The sequence below is a fragment of the Paroedura picta genome, chromosome 15, assembly GCF_049243985.1.
Source record: "Paroedura picta isolate Pp20150507F chromosome 15, Ppicta_v3.0, whole genome shotgun sequence".
Classification (NCBI taxonomy): Eukaryota; Metazoa; Chordata; class Lepidosauria; order Squamata; family Gekkonidae; genus Paroedura; species Paroedura picta.
In genome coordinates this window covers 19,026,266-19,048,232 of record NC_135383.1, presented here as the reverse complement: position 1 = coordinate 19,048,232, position 21,967 = coordinate 19,026,266, and the positions used below count along the sequence as shown (strand labels likewise).

Sequence of the window (21,967 nt, the reverse complement as noted above, 5' to 3'; positions counted from 1 at the left end):
TTCCCAACCAGGGCTCTCGAGGAACCCGGGGGCTATAGGAGAGCTCCCCAGGGGTCATGCAGCCCTTCCCAGAAGTCTGGATTGCTGCTGATATCACTGGAGGCCGCTTCCCCAATTGCTCAACAGGCTGAGTCTCTTTCTCCCTCATGGAAACAGTAAATGGTCAATTGGTTGGCTGGCTCCTGCCACTTACTGCTGCACCCACTTCTCTAAAGGGGCAGGTCTCCACTACTGGGGTTCCCTAAACCCTGAACAAATATTTCAGGAGTTCCTCCACAGTCAAAAGACTGAAAAAGCTGGATGGGGAATAAATGGAAGGCAACACCTTGACACCAAGATTTCCCTTATTGTGCTGTACACATCTGGAAGCCCAGATCACCGGCTGGCATGATGTCTGATTTTGTACAAGGCTGGGAATCCGGGCATTTCTTTAAAAGCAGTTGCCATTTTGAGTTAGTGTTCCGTAATTAAAGCAAGCGTGCGAATCCTGATCGAATTCCGTTGCTGATCCATCATGCCTTTAAAAGCCTGTTGATCTTTGACAGCACCCTTCCGGACCACCTGTGCCATTTGCAGGCCGTAAAAGGCAAGGGAAGGACTTTACCACGGCATCCTGGACTCCCTGTGTCGGTGTGACAACTGCACTCAAATCTCCTCTTATTGATAACTGCGTATCTTCTGGAAGGAAGATCTAGTTCTAGTTCAGTCATTTTAAAGACAGTTTTTACTATTAAGAATACTTTTAAAGTTAGATGTTGCTTATTCTTTCATTAAGGGGTTGAGTATAAATGTTTAATGTAATTAAAAAAAAAAAACTGGTACCTTCCCAGGGCTTCGCCTTGGAAGGGCCTAGTTTCAACCCCAACCCATGACGTTATCTTGCTGCTAGTCTTGGATATAGCAGCAACTTTCTCAAGTTTTTTTTGCACACCTTCTTATGGACTTGGTAGAAATACTTTTTTCTTCTACAGCCACCTCTGTGAAACGAGAGAGAACTGAAATACTTCTGGAGAATTTTGAACCCACAAAGCAAGCTGATCCACAGAAATCCACTGGCAGCAGTTGGGCCTGGAGTCTTAGCAGCCCCGGAATCCAAAACAGTGACCCAAGCAAAATGCCTCTTGAAGGAAAGTCGCTTCTGCCCCTGACAAACAAGTACGGAGGACCCTGTCTCTGGGGCAGCTCAAGGTCAGAGAAGGCGTCTCCCACTGAAACCACCAAAGGCCTCCAAGAAACCTGAAAGCGCCAGCAGTGCAGTCAGATAGGCAAAGGGAGTTAAATTCAAGCTCCCTGCACATTCCAGAAGCCAGCTGCCCCGCAAATGGTTGGCAGAGCTGTGCTGCTGACGTAAATGTCTCGTGGCCCAACTGAAACCTGATACAACAACACAGCTGAGATCCTCCCAATGTGCTTGACCTCTCCTGACTTGTCTGGAATTCTGACTGCAGCTTGGTGGGAGAGAATGAATGGCCCCAAGGACAAAGATCCAACTGTGTACGGGGCTTGGAGCCTTCTAGAAACCAAAGGGTGACCTTTGCTTCTCAAAGAGGAGAGGCAGGGGGAGTGAGGACTCAAAAGGCCACATGCAGGTAGATTTTCTGCACAGAGAAAGCAAGAACCTGCGAGAGCTACAAAGAATAGCTTGTGAAAATAAGGCTTAGGAAAAACTGGGTTCCGGTCAGGTTGTGACTCCCATTTCTACCAGCAACTGAAAAGCTTGGCCTAGAATGACCTCCTGAAGAACACAAGGATCTGTGCCTTTCCTGACATTTCAATAAAACCATTGGAGCCATCCTTGTAAAGCAGGGATTCCCAACCAGGGGTCTGTTGGAGCTCTGAAGGGGGTCTGCAGCAGCTCTGAAATGGTGTGGTATTGGGGGGGGGCTGGCCTGCCTTCTCAGCTCTTAACCTTCTTTCCAGCCTCCATGAGGCATCGCTGCCATAGCAATAGTAAAGGTGGGGGAGGGCTAAAGTGGTGATGTCCAGGGGTGTGGTGGGGGCATGGCCAGCTGACATCACTTCCATGGTCCTCAAAGTCTGAAAAATTATTTGACCTCCATGGTCAAAAGGTTGAAAAAGGCTGCTGTGACGGCTCAGCAAAAGCAGTGACAGAACATACAACATCCATAGATAATTTTAAAAATTATATTCACTTAACAGGAAAAAATATACGCTTAACAGGAAATATAACTGAACCACAAGGAAGTAGAAAATGTCACAAAGCTGGTCAAAAGTTTGATCTGGTCAAGAAAGATGTAAAAGCGGAGCAGAAATCTTTGAGATGAAATGGCAGGGAGGTAAACGCGGGCAGAATTTCTTAAAGACTCCAAGGTTGACAAGGTCTCCTGCACAAACACACCCCAAAACCAACAATGGTCCCAATAATCACAAGTAATCTGATCAAACATGGAAGAGTTATGGATAATTCTCATTCCTTTGGTGGGCTTCTCAGGAAAATCAAAACCCTTGAGCATTTCTCTTGAGGTCTCTGGCTTATGTCGCTTTATCAACCTGGAAGCTTTTCGGAAGCAGCAGCTAGGGCAGGACCACAGGCCAGCAGAGAGGGCTGCTGCAGCACCAAAGGTCACACTAGCAAAATGGGGTCGGGGTCCTCTCCCTCCTCGCAGCAGCACACACAGGGAAGTTGGTTTGCAAAAACTCAGCCATGAGAGCTCAAACACACTCTCCACTAGCGATGCCGTCACCCAGCAGTCGCCTTGGTACTTATCAACAGCTCTTACATCAAAACACAGCAATGGCAGAAATGCCGCGACAGTATCATTTAATGCAGTGGTCCCTAACCCCCGGTCCGGGGACTGGTGCCGGTCCGTAGATCAATCGGTACTGGGCTGCAGCTCCTCCTCGTCCTCCTCCCCAGCTGCTGCCTTGGGGGCTGCCCTGACACTTTGCCGCTGGCTCATCTTTGGTGCTCTCCATCGGCTGCCATGGCTGGGGCTCCCCCTCGGCGTGGCACTGCGCAGCTGCTGCTGGCAGCACCCCCCAGCGGGTGGCGGGAAGTCAGGGGCGCCGGTGGGAAAGCAAGCAGAGCAGGGGCTCAGGTAGCGGCGATGTCCCTTGGCAAAAGACTACCCCTCCCCGGGCCTCGGCAAAATTGTCAAGCGTTGACTGGCCCCCGGTGATAAAAAGGTTGGGGACCACTGATTTAATGAACCACACACTCGCCCGATCCAATGTACAAAGTTCACAGCTGTGAGAGATCACTGTAGGCTCCCCCAGAGCAGTGAATGACATAACCCGTTACCTGAAGCCACAGTGCATACAGCATCCAAATCCCAAAACACAGCACCTTTGCCAGGTGAGACAGGAATAATAGCCCCTTAGAGCAGTCAGGACAGACGCTCACAACCAGTAAGGAAATGGTTCCACCCCGGCGGTGGGACCAGGTTTTGTGCTTACTGGAAGCTTATACTGATCTTTGCATGGAGGTGCCAAATATTGGGAAGAAGCCAACTGGGACGGGAAAGAACACACCCTGCGGTGGTGAGCGTAGAGGTGGCCGCAGTGGCAGGCCCCAAAAACCAACCAGCAACTCTGAAGAGGGTGACAAAGAAGTCAACCAATTCTGAATCCAGGGGAACCTTTAAGACCAATTAGCATGCTTTCCCAAAAGGCACCGAACACACCTGTGCAAAGGTGGGAAGGCTACTCTGTGGCCATGGCCGTCTTCTACACATCCATTTTGGTTTTTGCTGAGCGTTGTTATGTGGGGCTTTGAAGCACAACTTCCACTGGTTTCTGCTGACCTGGGTCAGTCACCCTGCTGCAGGAACTACATAATAAGAATGGCTTGAAAGGTGTAACCTGATGCAGGCATATAACTGAAGTTTTGGGTTGCCATTGTGTAAGAACCATCCTGAATCAGACTCTCAACAAGGGTTTTGAAGATATATGCTTCCCCTTCCCAGTGCTTTTTCTTATACAATCCTATTTGTGCACTCTTTATTCTAAGGAACAAAAGGAGCAAAAACAAGCCAGGCTCGGCTCAGTTGGTGAACTGTACTCCTCGCACTGCCCTACCAGGCATCCAAGAGGAGAGAGGCAAGTCAGGCTGAGTCCCCTGAATATGTATTTGAAGAGGACAGTGGTTCTAACTTTCTGATGGTGGGGTGACAGGATCATGACTGGACCAATCCCTCCTCTGCTCTTTACACTCCCCCCACCACCAACTCTGCTAATTTCATACACAGTCATAGGAATAACAGCAGAACTGTGGAGGTTGCTTATTTATTTTTCAAATTTCTATACCACCCTTGCACCAACTTAACATAGAGTTATGCACAACCAGAATGCTTCATAGCAATCTCATTGTAGTGGAAACCCATGGCACGCTCAGGGAAATGGAAATAGTCATGGATGTGACGTACACATGCCCTGCCCCCTGAATGTGGCATAAAAGGCAGGGAGGTGGCCAACAGCTGCACTGGAAGCCACAGTGGCCCCAAAGTAAGCAGCCCTGGCCACAGAACTGAAGATTTGTGGTGGCAGCAGCACAGCAAGTCAGGCTGAGTGCAGCTACAGGCTGAGGGGAGAGGGGTCTGGGTGCCAAAGATGGGTGGTGGCAGCAGACTGAGCAAGCCTTGGAGTTGGCCCTGGTGCCCATTATGTGGAATGTATTTTCCACATAATGGGCAAGAATCCACTTGTCGCTAAATTTTTTCCTCATGCGGTTGGCGTAACACATGGATAAGTTTGCACTTAGCTTGAGAAAAGAGACGTTTTTGAAATTCCACAAACCTGTCACTTCTCAGCTACTCAATGGCGTTCTGTTTGAGTCCAACCGTCAAAATATTAGAGGCATGTTTACTTTTGCGAGGCTTGTTGCAATGGAGGGAAACTTCTAGGAAAGTGGCTCTCTTTAGCAGTCAAAGGCCAACTTCTGCTAACAGGGCTGATGATTAACTGCCAGGAACCCCCTTCGCTGGCTTTGCTGGAGCAGACAGAGCCTGTGCAAACTGCCACCAGTCCAGTGTCCTCCTCAGCAGTAAATTACAGGGCTTTTAACCAAGAGAATAATCCATTTAGCTCTGAAAAGGCAGCTGCATTCCCCATTGGCACTCTACTTACCCTAATGATTAAATGTTTTAGAACAACATACGCCCGCTCAGTAGGGCTTTCTCAGTATCCCCCATCTGACCGAATCCTTTGCCCACAATTTTCCAAAGGCAAACTTTTTAGGATCCTCAAGATTACAGCACTTCACTGCAAACTGTGTCCTCCACAGCACAGGCACAGCTGTGTCTAAGTGGGCAGATGTGTGGTGTGCCTGGAGAGCAAGCAAGCTCTAAAGAGGCATCAGTAAGGAGAGCATCGGTTTTGAAACCACATCCATTCACTGCTTAAATCTGTACAGCAACCTTTAAAAAACTGATCTCCGGCAGCGCAAAGGGTCCTTCTGCAGACACACTCTGCCACATTCTCCCCACCCGCTCTCCCAAAGGTTACGGGTTCCAGAGGGCCTGCAAGAGAGGGCTATACCACCAAGCCTATGGATGAAGCCAGGAAATCAACACTGAGACAAGCCTGGCCTCCCTCCTCACAAAACCAATAATGCACCATCCACAAATCAACTGACCAGCAGAAATAAATTCCCCCTAATATAGGTAGTTTAATAAGTCAATCATATAATTTAATTTAAAAGTGTAATTGTTATCAATGCAATTTTATTACATGTCCATGGCTGTTATCCACCCTGAGCCTATCGGGAAGTGCAGGCTACTTTTTTAAAAAGTTATTATTACTGTTGTTAAGTCAGGCTGGTGAGAAACATTTATCTGGCAGTCAATAAGCGGCTTGATGTTTAAACCCTAGCTTAATCCCGTGGTTTTGAGATGTCTTAGCCTCACAGAACCTATCACAGGGACTGGGTCATTGCCAGTCTGTTTTGGAATTCATGTGCAGGGTTGATGATAGAATCATAGAATAGAATAGAACAGAATAGAATCATAAGAGTTGGAAGGGACCTCCTGGGTCATCTAGTCCAACCCAACTACGCAGGACACTCACAACCCTCTCGCTCATCCACTGTAACCTGCCACCCCCTTGAACCTTCATAGTATCAGCCTCTCCGTCAGATGGCTATCCAGCCTCTGCTTAAAGATTTCTAAAGATGGAAAACGCACCACCTCCCAAGGAAGCCTGTTCCACTGAATTAATTTCATCCCATTGGATCTGGTCTGTCCCTCCAAGTCAACAACAAAGAAAACAACTGTGCTCTATCCTCTACATGGCAGCCTTTTAAATACTTGAAGATGGTTATCAGACCCCTTCTCAGTCATCTCCTCTCCAGGCTAAACAGACCAAGCTCCCCCAATCTTTCCTCATATGTTTTGGTCTCCAAAATGCCAGCACCTGTTCTAACAACCACAACAACAAAACTCATGGAACCTTGTGCGAAAATTTACAAAGGATAAATAAACGTACCACATACATATATTGTGATTTGTTGTGAGGAGACATTATGTAATCATGCACTTTTGTGACTTTTTGAAATGTTGTGTATATTATGAAATTTTGTATAATTTTCTGTCTTTCACACATCATATAATCCTTTGACAATTCAGAGTATATTGTATTTGAGAATAAGCTTGTAGAGTTTATATAGTTATTGAAACAGTTTGTATCCTTGTTCAGTTTGCATAATATTTTTGCATCTGAGGTTTCCTTGTGGTTCAGCACCTGTTCTAAGGGCGCACACATGCTGAGCAACTGCTAGGGCTGGCGAGATGCCTCCTGAAGAATGGAGGGCACATCCTGCGACAGGCATCCTCTGCAATGTGCAGCTGGGAGCATAACTGGGCAGAGGTGGCTGAGTTTGGAGAGGCCTGGCTGGAGGCTGGCATTGGGCTGGTGCACTGACAGAAGACCGAGGGGTGGCCATGGAAGAGGTTAGGGTGGAGGCCAGCTATTTATCTATAACTGGGTGTATATACTGCCCCTCTCCAACAATAATAATAACACACACACACATTGCATGCAGAGGTTTCCAGGTAGAATTCTCAGCCTCTTCAGTTAAATAAATCTTGGATAAGGAAGGCCTCTGCTTAAACAGATGGTTTAATGCTAGAAGGCGTCACCCCAAGGGTCAGACATGACCCAGTGCTTGCACAGGGGATACCTTTACCTTACTGGGGTGGAACAGGGGCCCCCAACTTTTGAGTTTGCAAGTTGGAATTCTGACACAGCATACTCGACATAGCCATAAAGCGCATGGCCAGGAGACAGGGACAGTCACAAAATCTGCACAGTTAATCAAATCTTCAGTGGCCAATCAGGATCCTTGCTGGGCAAAACCCCCACCTGGCTTGCTCAGTTGGCAGAGAGCAACATCAGTGTTAGCAAGTGCCATGGCACCCACAGGCACCGTACTGGGGACCCCTGGACCGGAGAATTATCCCAGCTGACATTTGCAACTTGGGGAACGATTAAGGAATCTCTCTAAGGAGAGAAAGATCATAATTGCCCCACATTATTCAAGGAACAGCTAGGATTCCCATCTCCAGCCTGCCTCCGGAGGTAGCTCAGTCCTAACCAGTCTCAGTTATGTTGTTGTTGTTAGTTGCGAAGTCGTGTCCAACCCATCGCGACCCCATGGACAATGACCCTCCATCCAGGCCTTCCTGTCCTCTACCATTCCTTGAAGTCCATTTAAACTCACACAGACTGCTTCAGTGACTCCATCCAGCCACCTCATTCTCTGTCACCCCCTTCTTCTTTTGCCCTCAATCGCTCCCAGCATTAGGCTCTTCTCCAGGGAGTCCTTCCTTCTCATGAGGTGGCCAAAGTATTTGAGTTTCATCTTCAGGATCTGGCCTTCTAAAGAGCAGTCTGGGCTGATCTCTAGAACTGACCGGTTTGTTCGCCTTGCAGTCCAAGGGGCTTGCAAGAGTCGTCTCCAGCTCCAAAGTTCAAAAGGCTCAATTCTTTGACTCTCGGCCTTCTTTATGGTTTCACAGTTATATCTCAATGCTTATTCTAGAAAGCTCTCTTATGTAGAAACATGCTACATCTGAAATTGCCAAAGTAAGTTTGGCTGTGGTTTGATGAAGGCGAGAGGTACTATGCTTCATCCTACATAACAGGCCTACTGCTCTGAGCAAAAAGCATTATTTGCCAACATTCAACACCCCCAAGGTGAACTTTTATCTGCTTATCAGCTTTTCCAGCAGCAGCTCTGGCCAATAAACAATGAGCCCTTTCAGGGCAACGTTAATGGATCTGTCAAAAAGCTCACATCAGAGAACGAGAGGTATTTTCTGCTTCAGAGTCCCCAAAGTTCAGTCTGCCAACGACTGCTTCCATGGAAGCGAAAAAAGAGCAGTCTGATGGTGCGCTGCATGCGCCATTCCAAACTAGAAACTCTACCAGCTTCAAGGTCTCCCTAAGCTCCCTCCAAGGACTGTTGTGAGAAGCAAGAATCCTGTACTGAGCTCCTCCAGGGGGCAGAATAAAAATGGAAGGTAGAAAGAGGGGTAGGATGAGGACAACAGATGTAGCTCTACTGGTCTTTCAGCAATAAGCTTCGTAAGACAGCAGCCAGCTTGCCCTGCAACTGGCATACAAAGGCTCTGCTTAAGTAGCATAAAGGTAAAGGTACCCCCTGTGCAAGCACAGAGTCATGTCTGACCCTTGGAGTGATGCCCTCCAGCGTTTTCATGGCAGACTCAATACGGGGTGGTTTGCCATTACCTTCCCCAGTCATTGCCGTTTACCCCCCAGCAAGCTGGGTACTCAATTTTACCAACCTCGGAAGGATGGAAGGCTGAGTCAACCTTGAGCCGGCTGCTGGGATCGAACTCCCAGCCTCATCGTCAGTCAGCATTTCTGTTGCTTACCAACCTGCGCCACAAGAGGCTCTTCTGCATACTGGCATACAAAGGTCCCACTTAAGTAGCATGGCTGCCAGCCACTGATGGACCAGCCCTCCATGAATTTGCCTCAAGTCAAATCAAATCCAATTTGATTCCAAGCAATTGCCAGCCATAACAGAAAACTATAAAACAGTAACCATGCTTTCGCCTAAGCCCCCTTTAAAAACATTCATGCTACTGGTCCTAAAGCAATGAGCTCCATAAGGAAAGCACAGGCTGCACGAAGAACGGCTTCTGCTCGCCTATCCCACCACCATGACTTTCTCTGCAAGTGGCCCAGTGGTTGGGTGAAGACTCATTCTCCCAAGGCGGGTCAAGCGGACCAGCCCAGACACGGACATGCCTGTTCTTCGAGGCTTGTAACAAAATGCCATCTTGTCAGGTTAATGAGGCAGACCTGGTGAAAGCGCAGACGGGCAGCAAAACGTTATCCTGGTTTTGTCCACAGCAACGCTCTTTCACACATAATTTCACAGCGATCAATTGCCTCGGTGGAATCCCAGCATCCTGCCAAGGCTGACATTTCGTTCTCAACACCCCTGCGATGCATCCAAAAGGGATGACGTTTGTATATCCTCTCCACTAGCAAATAGGCAGGCTTTTAATTAAGTCGACGCTAAAAGGAATGCAGATATGCCCTCCCCTTCCCTGTCCGACTCTGCCTGTAGGCTCTGAGGTCCAAGGCATTTTACAGCTAACCTTTAGTAAGCGCAGAGCCTTTCCAAGACAGTCCAGGGAAATACGGGAGTCGTGTTGCCAAGTCACTGTTTTTTGTCAGGGAAGCAGGGCTGATGCAAACAGGTGTAAGGAAGCTGGTTTTCTCCTTCCCTCTGAGTTTGATGAATAAGTCAGAAAATGCAGGATAGGCAAATGAGGGGTGACAGGAAACCAGGAAGGCTGATAAATGGCAAAAATGCTCTCTCAGAAGTTCAGCCACCGTGCTCAGCGTCTAAGCGACTGCTACAGAAAGGAAATACACACATGCATCATGTTGGCTCATAAAGTGATACGAAAGCCTCCACAGGCCATAACTCTATCGCTTGGTACTCACAGATGAGATAGTCATCCCTCATCATAGAACACTATGGGGAACAGACTCTTCTCAAGTAGCTTTCCGTGTGCAGGGGAATTGTTCTTTAAACACAAGAGTATTCTGTCATCGGAGCGGGCAAACCCGACACAGGATGACCTACGGGAGCTATGAATGCGGGAGGCCCTTTTGTGCTAGCTACAGAAAAACACACAACTGGCGACTGAAACATTACCATCCCAGTCATTGCTGCCTTTCAGCACAATCCAACTGTTGGCAGCTGATGGTATCGTACTCGAATGTTGCATTACACTGCACTATATAGCACATACATAAAACATCACATTACTGTTCTCTTCCCTGACCTTTGGCTAAAGCAGCTGCTGAAATAAGTCTTGGATGTTCCAGAGCTACCGAAGACGAGGGGGCTAGGTTAGGACAGGCCAAAGGGCCAAAGGATCGGGGGACAGAAATGGACCCTTCTGATGCACCAAACAGAGCTGGGAAAAAAATCTTAGGCATGAGGCCCGCCAAGCTGTGAGAGAGGTAATGTAGCTACTCCCCCTCCCGGCTACACAGCTATTATATGGAGCCTGAATATGCCACGGTTGGCTTCAGTTCTTCCACAGTGGAAAAAAGGACAAGTCGGAAAGCTTTGCGGGATCGGCAGTAGCAGCCACTACGGACCTTTAACTCTGCGGCCACGTGGGGCACATCGTTTTCAGGAAACAATTTCTGGCATCCTGGAAAGGATGACGACTCCCTGCTTACCTAGAGAATGTTCCAGCCAACTGCGAAGGTGACCAGGGCGGCTGGCACGGATGCTCTGTCTTGCTCAAACGAATATAATATTCCAGAGTGTCATTCTGCTGATTCAGAACGCTAAGATGCATTTAAAAATCCAGAGCGCAGAACACATGAAACAGTGCTTGGTGTGGGGAGATCTTTTTTGTCTTCTGGCCTCCCAAGACTTTAGCCGCTTGTGATGGGTAGAACACGCTAAAGCCCGGACTGCAGATAATCTCTCGACAACAGAACTCCGGCTAACAGTGGCATGGGTTCAGCAGACTGCGACCAACAGCCAGCCTGCAATTGCCTCCTTCCCTGGCCCACTACTCACATGCTCCCCTTGCTAATTAGAAAAGAGCCTGGCATCTTCAGAACTTAAAAAAAAAGTTCCCAGAACCAGCAACGGGGCAACCTGGAGCCCTCCGACCCATTTGACTTACATGGAAGATGGAAACTTAACCTGAGAGGGGAATCACCCTACTCGTTCTCAGCTCAAAATGACTACCTGGTCCAGTGGCTGAGGTCCAAAACAGCCAAGGCCAGCAGGCAAGCCTGGGACTTCACATTCAGGGAGTCTTAATCTGCTACAGCAGCTGTCCCCAACCCCCGGTCCGGGGACTGGTAACGGTCCGCAGATCAGTTGGTACTGTGCTGTGACTCCTCCTCGACTGCTGTCATGGGGGCTGCCCTGCCACTGGATCACCTTTGCTGCTCTCCGGTGGCTGCCACGGCTGGGGCTCCCCCTTGGCGTGGCACTGCGCAGCTGCTGCTGCCAGCACCCCTCAGTGGATGGTGGGAAGTCAGGGGCATCAGCGGGAAAGCAAGTGGAGCAGGGGCTCAGGCGGCAGCAGTGACGTCCCTTGGCAAAAGACTACCCCCCCCCCCCGGCCTCAGTAAAATTGTCATGCGTTGACCGGCCCCCAGTGATAAAAAGGTTGGGTACCACTGTGCTACAGCAACAACCAGGCAAGACATACAAGCTACCTGGTTCGATGAAGGCGAAGAGAGGGTGCCAACAGCCAATTCGCTTGCTGTTTCTTCCTGCTTCCTTTCACTTCGCAGCGAAACAGGCCAAGGCAACCAGATACATCTCAGTTCTACCCCATCCCACAGCTATCAAATTGGAGGGCAGGGAGAGGAATCTCAGCAAAAGACTGCCATCTTTATGACATGCTACCCATTCCCCTGGGGCTGTGGCATTGTTGTTATATGAGCTAGAGAATTATGACAGGTCAGAAGAATGAAGCACGGGAGGAGGGGGGAGCAGGGACCTTGGGGACCAGAAGTTGGATAACTAGCTTGCGCAACCTGCGCTGTCATAAATATAGTTCCACTCAGCCATTGCAGTCCCCAGGCGATGGCAGGCATCTCCCGCTTACGAAGGCTCAGAGAGACACACAAATGCTGCCTGAAACGTTTTGAACTAAAGCCTTTTCATCTTGAGGACAGGAAGCAGACACTCCAGGTACCCACGCTAGTTAAAAAAGCCTCAACTGAAATATGATTTTATATCTGTGCTTCTACTCCAGAAGGCACAGAGATTCCCAGCCCGGCACAGGCTGCGAGTTGGATGCACTCGAAATCCACAAAAATGCTTGGCCACGCACACACTTAAAGAGAGAAAAAGCACCAGGTCCATCAGCCAGCAGTAAGCCCTCCAGCGCAACCATTCCTGTTGGCTGTGGCAATCTAATCCAAAATATGAAGCCAAACAGCAAAGAAGAGCACTCTTTCAGCTTAGTCCAGGCACTTGTGAACTCCCCCCAGAGGCCCATTCTTCCCGCAGGAAAAGCACACCCTCGTTCTTCAAACGCCACAGCCTGTGGCACACAGTGCACCTTACAAGGTGTCCCCGCTCAGTACGTTCAAATACTCTTTATTACAGGACTAGACCAGTAACCAAATTACAAAACACATAAAAGAATTACTGATAATTAAAATAGTATAAAATTTCTGTACATTCAATTGCACCCATTTCATCACAAATGCCTAGTTCGCAAACCAAACCATTATTTCTCTCCACGAACAAGTTATTGTTTTTTCCTGCCAGACTTCTCTGTCACATCTCTCTCTCTCTGTGCATATATATATATAAATGTACTTATATTTAATTGTATTACATACAGGATGTTCACCGTCCTGAGCCGTATGGAAGGGCGGTGAGAACTACACACCAGAAAAGAAACTTACCTGGACATCATAGAGAGCGACGATATTCTCATGCTGAAGTTCCTGGGGGGAAAGTAAGAAAAGGAGAAATTCAGAATAAACAAGGGATTCACTGCAAGGAGAAACAACACTCAGCAAGGGTGTCTTGATGGGTGATGGTCAGGATATGGGGAACAGCCATCCGTTTTCAGAAGTCCAATGGTTGTCCTCCAAATGCTTGCAGGAATATGACAGCCTGCTTGCCTTTTTCCTGAATGATGCAGAAGAGAGGGTATTCTGAACATCCAAAGATGGAAATCAGAGCAAAGCCTCTACTGGTGTCCTGCTGCCTGAAACTGCCAGAGTGCAGGCCACTAAGGGTCTTAAAGACTTAAAACCATAGATATACTCAGAAACAAACCTGGAGTGAATTACACTCTTATGTCCTCCCTCCAGCACTCTCCCAATTATAAGTATTTCACTACAATCTCCAACAGTCTTCAAGGGCACCCATACAGATACTTTACAGCAGTCCAACCAGAGAAGAAGAGCTGTTTTTTTGTACCCTGTTTTATGCTACCCAAGGAAGTCTCAAGACAGCTTAGAATCACCTACCCTTCCTCTCCCTACCTGTGAAGGTGGGACTGAGAGAGTTCTGAGAGAACTGAGACTACCCTTACAGGTATAGGGGTAGGGAATGAAACCCAGCTCTCCAGATTAGAAGCTTTTAACCAGTACACTGTGCCGGTGTCCTTCCTTAGGTGTAGTCACAACAAACTTGCCAATCTCAGGTGGTTAAAAGCATTCCTGGGAACAGCCACAATTTGGGGTCCTGGTGCCAAGACCATATCTAGGAAGCAGCCATCTGTGGTGCCCCTGATGCTCTAGGGAAGGGCAACTCCTCAAAGGAGCACAATCTTCTAGATAAAACAGTTCCTTCTTCTCTGGAATAGTGGGCATTTCATCCCTGACCTCAAGCATCATACAAGGGGTTCCACTGCCTCAACTGATTCTGAGCTTGGGGCTGTCAGTTGACTTATAGCACTTCGAAGTCCTTGGCAAGGATCTGCAAAGCGTTGGGCAAAGACACACAACTCTAGAGGGGCAAAGCCTGTAGGCGGCTGTGCTGGTTCAGAGGGAGTAAAAAATCCAAACTCGCTGGTTGTAGAATACCTAGGATTAGGATCAAAATATCACAAAATAGCACTACACATCGGCTCGATATTAAAGACAAAAAGGGGGCAGGGCAGAAGGGTGGCCTCAGGACACACTGGCAGAGCCCCAAAGTCTGCAGTTCTTCAAATGAAGACCCAACCTTGTTACAGACTTCACAGGATGTCCGGTGCGAAACAGAGGTCAAGAGGCACCAGAGGATCCTGGAGTAGATGAGCTTGCTTTGAAAAATTTAAGTGTTATCTACCAATTGGATCACCCCGGCTCTTTTGGAAATACATAGCTCCCTTATATTATTAACATGGCTGGAAAAGAACTTTAGCTGAGGCACTAGAATCGTCACCTCGGACTCGGAGGGCATGTATCTCCCATGAGTATGGAAGCAAACTCTCATGCGGCAGAGCAACAGCACCCCAAGATGAACATCCAAGACCTACCTGGCAGGTAAGAGCACACCTACTGCAAGGGACTTTTCTGACTGCAAACCTGCTCAAGACTACCACCAATCAAAAGCAACAGGGACTCCCCCACATACAATGGGAGGTTCAGTTGAAGAAATCGCTACTGACCCATGGCTCACTTTAGGAAAGGGGCTATGGTAGATCATCTGCTTGGCATGCAGAAGGTCTCAGGTTCAATACCCAGGCATGTCCAGCTAAAAAGATCAGGTAATCGGTGATGTGGGACACCTTTGCCTGAGACCCTGGAGAGCTGCGGCCAGTCTGACTTTGATGGACCAGTGGTCTGATCCAATATAAGGCAGGTCCTCTTGTGCCGCAAGGCAAGCCCGCCTTGCAAGGAACAACAGCAGCCCCTCCACACTGTCTACGAACCATTAATGGAAGAGAGCTAGTTTCTAAAATTCACTGTAGCAGAAGACATAATGGGGTGCTTTATGAGACTTGCTGCAGATGCTCCTGCTGCATTTCACACAGGGCTGAATGACGGCTGGTGCCATCGAGGCATCCTTATTTAAAAAAAGCAAATTCAACAAATGCCAAGAATAGTTGAAATGCTTAAATTCTGAGGTAGCCTTAAAGTGGGGTTCAAGAAAGCATAATGCTACAACTGATGAACGGGGGAAGATTCCTGGCAGATGACAACCCCAAAAATGGGGCAAGAGGATGGTAATAAAGGGGGCTTTAAAGCAGGGGTAGTCAACCTGTGGTCCTCCAGATGTCCATGGACTACAATTCCCATGAGCCCCTGCCAGAAAACGCTCCTCCAGACATCTGGAGGACCACAGGTTGACTACCCCTGCTTTGAAGGAACAGTCGAGCACAAAAAGTGGCCCTGTATATGATAAATCTAGCATCCATAAACAAGTTGCAAGGCTTTAGGTCAGAGAATTCCCGCAGTGCAAGAGGAAACAAAGAGATGGTGAGCTGGCAGATAATGCTGCTACTTCTGCTTCTGGGGTTGAAGGAGCTGGGGTAGGCATGTGACAAAAGATGATGAGGCCTGCATTCAGATATTCTTACGGGCTGTGCGGTTGTGCTCCTGCCCCTCCCTCCCTCCTTCCTCCTCTCAGACCTCAATGAAAACGTGAAAACATTCAATCAAGCTCCAATTTGCCACAGTGTCCAGATGCAGGAAATTGCTTTCCCAGCTCACGAGCCAAGATGCAAAACCTCAGTTAAAGCCCAGTTTTAGAGCACCTTGGGAACACAAACTTCAACTCACTGTGGCACCTGCATCAGAATTCACAATGAACTGGAGCTGAACCAAGCCAGGAAGGGTTCAATCCCACGCTGAACGTGAAAGGAGGTGGGAAGATGGCCCAGGCATGAACACAGCCAACAAGCTGCATTTGCTGGCTTTTAACTGCAGCTTGTCATGATGCCAAAAGCAGGATGGAAGCTTGCTTATCGCTGACAACTGCAGCAGCAGCATCATACTGATCGTTTAAAAATGGAGGCATTTCCCAGTACCCCTGAGAAGGAATATCACCAACACTACTCTATGTAGGTACATGCATGCTAAACATTTTTATTTTAGCCACTGTATTCTGATTCACTGAGAAGCAGGAGACTCTAAGAGACAAAACCACCTGCATTCTTGCTTCAACCACAACAGCCAACTGACACCAAAGGGTAGGGCGTCTCCACACACCAGCACTCTCCAGCCCTATACATGGGGACTAGCCAGGAACAAGAGGTGGGGCATGGCACAGTTATGTCCAGTCCTAGCTGACAGTGTGGCCTGGCACGCTACACTATTGCTAGAACCACAAAAGCAGGATTTCATCTAAATCAGGGGTAGTCAACCTGTGGTCCTCCAGATGTCCATGTAGTCCATCTGGAGGACCACAGGTCAACTACCCAAGGTGGCAAAGGGCGCTGGCCACAACTGGAACAGAGTTCCAACAAGCATGCTCGTCCTCATTTTCTCCTCTCGTGTCTCTCATGCTGAATTTACAGAGTGAAAAAAGCCTTATGGAAAAAAAAACTGGCTGAAGTCAAACATCCTATTTTCTGATGTTTCCTTGTAAGATCTGTAAGCACACCGAATCTTGTACAGAGAAACTGTAAAAAAAAACCCAACCTTCTGCATAATTGCTTATTTAACATAGTTATTATGCTGACTGTCTGAGACTGGCATTCAAGGACTATAGGGCATTCCTCACCCAACCACTAGAAATCTTATTCACTGGGTTCTAGAATTTCAGCAGTTATTGTCCCTCTGCTTACCAACAAACATGGCAGTCTCAACAGAATGTAAATCATGAAGCAGCACCCTTCCTGAGGCAGGTCTAGACCTGGGAACTGCTTTTTTCCCCTAACGCACGTGAGATACACTCTCAGCACAGAATTATATGATAGCGAAGAGAGGTGAGCCTAGGCATATGCCATAGGAGGTGGTCTCCAAAAAGTAAAAAAAACATATTGGTTGGAGCCATAATCTACAGATCCCTCTCAGCTACATTTTATAATTAGTTCAGACTTTGTATATAGAGTGTATTGTTATAATTATGACCACTGAAGAAGACCCAGTAGGGTCGAAACACATTTGGCCTTATGTGCAGTTAGCTCTGTATAGTTTTTATGTAGCTTTTATTCTCTTTTTAAATTGTGCACCACAATAAATAATTACTGTTTTTATAACATTTTATTGTACAGCTCAACTTCTGAGTTCCCACTTGTAAAGGTTGGGTTGTGTTCCTGTTTTGGTTTAACATTGCAGGTCTAGACCTGGTCAGTGTCTAGATGGGAGACCAACTGAGACACCCCTCCCCACCATTTTGAATTCTAAGATGGAACAAAGATGTAATACAAAAAAAAAAGCTGAGGACTAGAAACATGCTGTGTTTCGAAGAGGCTGACTTTGGGAAAATGTGAGCATAAATGCTGAACACAAATAACAATCATGCCCTAAAACACCATTTAATGAGACCCATCTAAGGCAGCCTGAAGGATTAGAAATGTGTTTTTGTGTAACCCATAAAAGCAAAGATTCTCAGGTCACTGGCATCTGTGTCCAGTACCAAAGTGTACGTTTTTCCAATCTCTACTCAGAAATGGAAGAATAAAGCTCGGATAATACTCAGACTTTCCATTCCCTCTACCTAACAGGCTCTCAGTCTCCTCCACGACTATTTCCAGAGACGAGAAGAAGCTCAGCTTCTGCTCCTCCTCCTCCTCCAGTTCTCGGCCTTCACAAAAGCTAAAAGGCAAGAGTGCAGGGAACTGCTGTGGTGATCTGGAAGCAAATATACAGCAAGGAACACTTTGGAGGGTGATGACAGACATACCTTTAAAATTTTAATCTCCTTCCCAAGCAGGATCTGAGACTTTGACAAGTTCTTTTTGTTAATGCTTTTAATAGCCACTTCCCAGTCAGTTTTCTGAAAAAGGGAGAAAAATGTGGTTTAGATTCAAAGGATTTCCCCCCCCCAAAAAAATTGTCAAGCAAGGAACAAAGGATTTCCACACAAAAGTAAGAATGCCCGTAGACCCTTTCAGTTTTTATATTTGTGCAGAAAGGTCAATATGGGAAGCTTAAGATAACTGTGTGTAGCTAGCAGGGATACCTGCAGGGAAGTGCTACAATCAATGAGTATCTCCAATGCAATGAACATGAGTGACAACGGGACCCTGAGGGGCTTATCAAGAGCACCAAATGGAACTCAGTACTTAGCCCAGGGAGGGCAGGTAAATGATGCTTGTGAGAAAGGTCCTTTAGCCATATACTTTAGGGTCAAAAGGTGGGGTTGTGGTCCACCACCTTCCATTCTCTCTTCCTCCCCTGAGGTCTAAGGCACAGGTGTTTCTAAGCCTAGAATTCAAATAATTGTTATGGCAAAGGTAACCCAATAATCCTGGTTTTGTTTTTCATACATTCACCAAATGTGTCTTAAGTGACCACTGCAATATTATCAAGGCGGGCAAACAGAACATTTAGTATTCAATGTGGCCACAAGATGCAAACCTACCCATCTATTTTATTCCAAAGCAGGTAAAATCTGTCTTCAATACACTTTTCTCCAACCAGACTTCAGAACAAGACTCATTTCAATTCTCCCACATTTTTAAAATCTCAGGTGCCTGACTAATCGGATTTTAGTCTTCCACTACTTCAATTTTTTATTTGATTAGTAGCTTGGCCAGCATGGCTAGTCATGTTTTAGTTACACAACACTTTTGTTTTGTATCAGTCAATGTTGTGTTCTCTGAATCAAAACACTTCTGGGAAACACAGAGACAAAAAAAAACTTTCAAAAAGCAAGAGAAGTCCAAAAAGCCTCTTTTTGCGCCACAATAATTTAAAACTTTTTAAAAAAGTGCCTTCATCTTGTCTTTAAAGCTTATGATGTACATCCTTGAATGTACATGACATTTTACAAAAACAAAAGGTGAATAAGCTCCTGCCCCAATGAGTTAACAGTAATGGAGGGGGGGGAATAATAAAGGATTCTCTCTCTCTCATTCCTGCAGTATTCACCAATACACAGTAGCCAATCTAATCTGATCTTCTGACAGACAAGGAATTGAGGCACGGAAGTGCCAGCTTGGCCCAAGGCCACTTACCGAGCTGTGGCAAAACAAGTTTACAAAGATCCCAGCACAAATGTACGCCACGGAGGCACATATACATTAAACAATACAGAGCAGGGTTTTTTTTTTAATTAAACAGAAGGCTAAAGAAGCACTGAAGCCACATTTAGACTGCATGGAAGGCAGAGCTGTGCTGGCTTTCCCACAAGGAATGTAAAACTGATGCCCTCCCTCCTTCAAAAAACCCCAAATCCTGCTTGTATAATAAGTGCAGTGAGGTTGGAAAAGGAGACACCTATGAAATCAGAGAAATCTTAACCAATCTGAATACTGCCAGTTTTCCATTAGATCTGCAGTCATCACGTGAAGGGAAGAAAAAACCCTGAACCAACAAAACCCTGGCGACTGGTGCAAAAAACCCCGATCTTTCTCTGTCCTAAGATGACATCTCTCTCATTCCCCTCACCCTCCTTTAAGCTTGAAGAGATCTACAAGAATAAGCAGCAAAAAAGGAGGCGGGGCGAAAGCCCCCTACTCTCCAACAGCTAACATTTAGCTAAACACTGCAGTTTAAAAGGGGAGGACAGGAAGGGACAACAACAGGCTGACATCATCATGCCTTTTCCGATCAAAACAAAACAGGCGTGGATTTTACAGAAACACAGGCTCCGTCACTGGCACACCCGTGCCAGAACGTAATCCCCCAAAGGCCAGCAGTTTCCCCTCAGCCAGCACCCCAGAACGTCAAGTTCTGTTCAAACAGCAGTGGTAAACCATAAAAGCAGTAAGGAAAACGTGTAGGGAGGAAAAAGGGGAGCAGTTAAGGATAAAGGAAGCAGCTTCCTGGTTGCACTGGGGTTGATGTATCAATCCTGATCTTGCCTCCAATATCAGGTAGCGCAATCTCCATTCCCTTTGCCCAGGTTGGCTAAGACATGGACTGAGATGTGATTGGGGGGAGAAACAATGCCACCACCACCCCTGCCCACCCATTGTTTTTACCTTGCGGTGACGACCCTTGAAGACCACAGCGAAGGCTCCATGTCCTATCAGGTCCTTCTTGCTGTATTCGAAATCCCCCACCACCTCCATCATCCCCAGGGGGCATGAAGCCCTTCCAGTCCGGGTGGGGGAGAAGGGGAGAATAAAGGAGAAACAGGGGCTAACCAGAGAAAGCTAAACCAAGCTCACATCAGCACCCAGCCTGGTGGATGGGAAGAACAGGGTGCAGGACAGGGGGAAGCTGTGCCTCTCTTTCCTGGCTGCTCCCAAGGGAGGAAAGGGGGGGGCGAGCTGCCATCATGATGCTCAGGGAGGTGCGAGCCGCCTCCCCAGGCCAAGAGAGGAGGAGGATAGTGGCTGACTGCTCCGGCTACCCAAAGCCAACTAGCTTTTCCTGACATGGGGGACGGAAGGCGGGCGGGCGGGTCAAGATGTGCGTGTGGGGGGCTCAGGCTTCCTCTGGAGGGGGGAAAGTACAGAGCTAGCTGCAGAAGAAAGGAGGCCTGGAAGATCCCTTTGGGAGCTTTAGTAAAAACAACAGCAATTATTATTATTAATAATAATAATAAAGGCAAAAGGCTTGTATTAAAGGGGGTCACCAGGCAATGACGGTACATGGGGAGCTTTAAGGCTACCTGGCATCGAAGGGGAGGGGGAGCTCCAGCACCTTTCCCAGGAGAGGAAGGGGTTAAGATTGTTAAAGGGGTGTGTGTGTGTGTTTGGGGGGGGGATTTGTTACCTTTAAAAGAGCACTAGGGCTAAGCTAATTCCCTTTATCTCCAACCAGTCCCCTCCAGTGGGGATACAGCGCTGTTGGAAGGGAGCTGAAACAACAATACAGCTTTTTAAAAGAGAGGAACAGCCGTGAATGAGGGTCAGGCGAGGAAATTAAGATCGGGGTCGTTGCAATGCAAAGCTGCGGGCAGAGAAGAGGGGCATTGGAGACCCCTGGAAATAAGAGATTAAGACATGTAGCTACCCAGGGAAAGAAACGCGCCCCTTCAAGACGGGACAATAACCCTGAGTGAAGATATGGGGGAGTGGGGGGCAAAGACCCCTTTAAGGGGAGGCCACTAATACCCTCGACCTGGCAACCTCTCAAGGAGGACAGGGGGCATCAAGACACCTGGGGGGGTTCACTAAGGCCTGTTATAATGGGGACGAAGGGGGAAAGGGGGGCGCACCCCCCCCTCAGTGGCCCCCTCCTCACCGCCCACTTACATCCTCGCCCCCGCCTCCTGGCTAGGCTGGGGGGCACCCCACACACACCTTTCCCCCCCCCCAATAAAAAAAACTAAATAAAAGGCCGAGCCCAGCTCCTCCCACCCCGGGGCGGCTCCCGAGCCCAAAGTCCGGTGGTTAAGTCGCAGGCGGGTGGGTTGTTATGTCCTCAGGCCGCCGCCTCTGTCTCCGGGGGCCTTCCTCTTCCGCCGGGCAAACCTCTCCCACCAGCGCCCAGCTGCGAATGACGAGTCCTCCGCGCGGAGGCAGAGTTCTTAAAGGACGCATCGCGAAGGCCTGTGACGTCTGGCTTCCTCCGCCAAAGCGGGCGGAGGGAAGGAGGAGGGGGAGGTGAAAAAAGAGTCCGCGCGGGAAACTTGACGCGGCGTCCTCAAAGGAGACGACGGCTTGGCCGCCTTTTCGTTTTCTCGTCGAGCAGCGGCTTATAATGCATGTGTCGGTGTTGTTTTTTTGAATCGGGACACATAAATAGGCTCTCCAAGCTACCCACATAGACCCAAAGCTGCTGTTTGACAGGCAGGAATTCAGTGCAAAACCGATGGAGCGCTTTTGTTTTAAGCGGGCTCCTGTGACTTACCAAGGCTGCCAACTCCAGGTCGGGGTATTCTTGGAGATGAGGAGTGGCAGTGACTGGGGAGGACAGAGGTCGGCAAGGGAGAGGGATACAATACCACAGGGCCCCACCTTCCAAAACTGCCATT

At 48.0% G+C, this 21,967-nt stretch overlaps 1 protein-coding gene across 1 annotated transcript in view; it reads right to left on the bottom strand.

The window, feature by feature from the left end:
• The window catches only part of ULK2 (unc-51 like autophagy activating kinase 2), a 70,449-nt gene extending 48,961 nt beyond the window's left edge, over positions 1 to 21,488 (bottom strand). The window contains exons 1-3 of the mRNA XM_077312705.1: positions 20,025 to 21,488; positions 17,780 to 17,872; positions 12,898 to 12,939 (exon numbers count right to left, since the gene is read on the bottom strand). Of these exons, the coding sequence (XP_077168820.1) occupies positions 12,898 to 12,939; positions 17,780 to 17,872; positions 20,025 to 20,117 (228 nt within the window). The 5' untranslated portion in view covers positions 20,118 to 21,488. The remainder of the gene's footprint in view (positions 1 to 12,897; positions 12,940 to 17,779; positions 17,873 to 20,024) is intronic.
• Between the last annotated feature and the right edge of the window lie 479 nt (positions 21,489 to 21,967).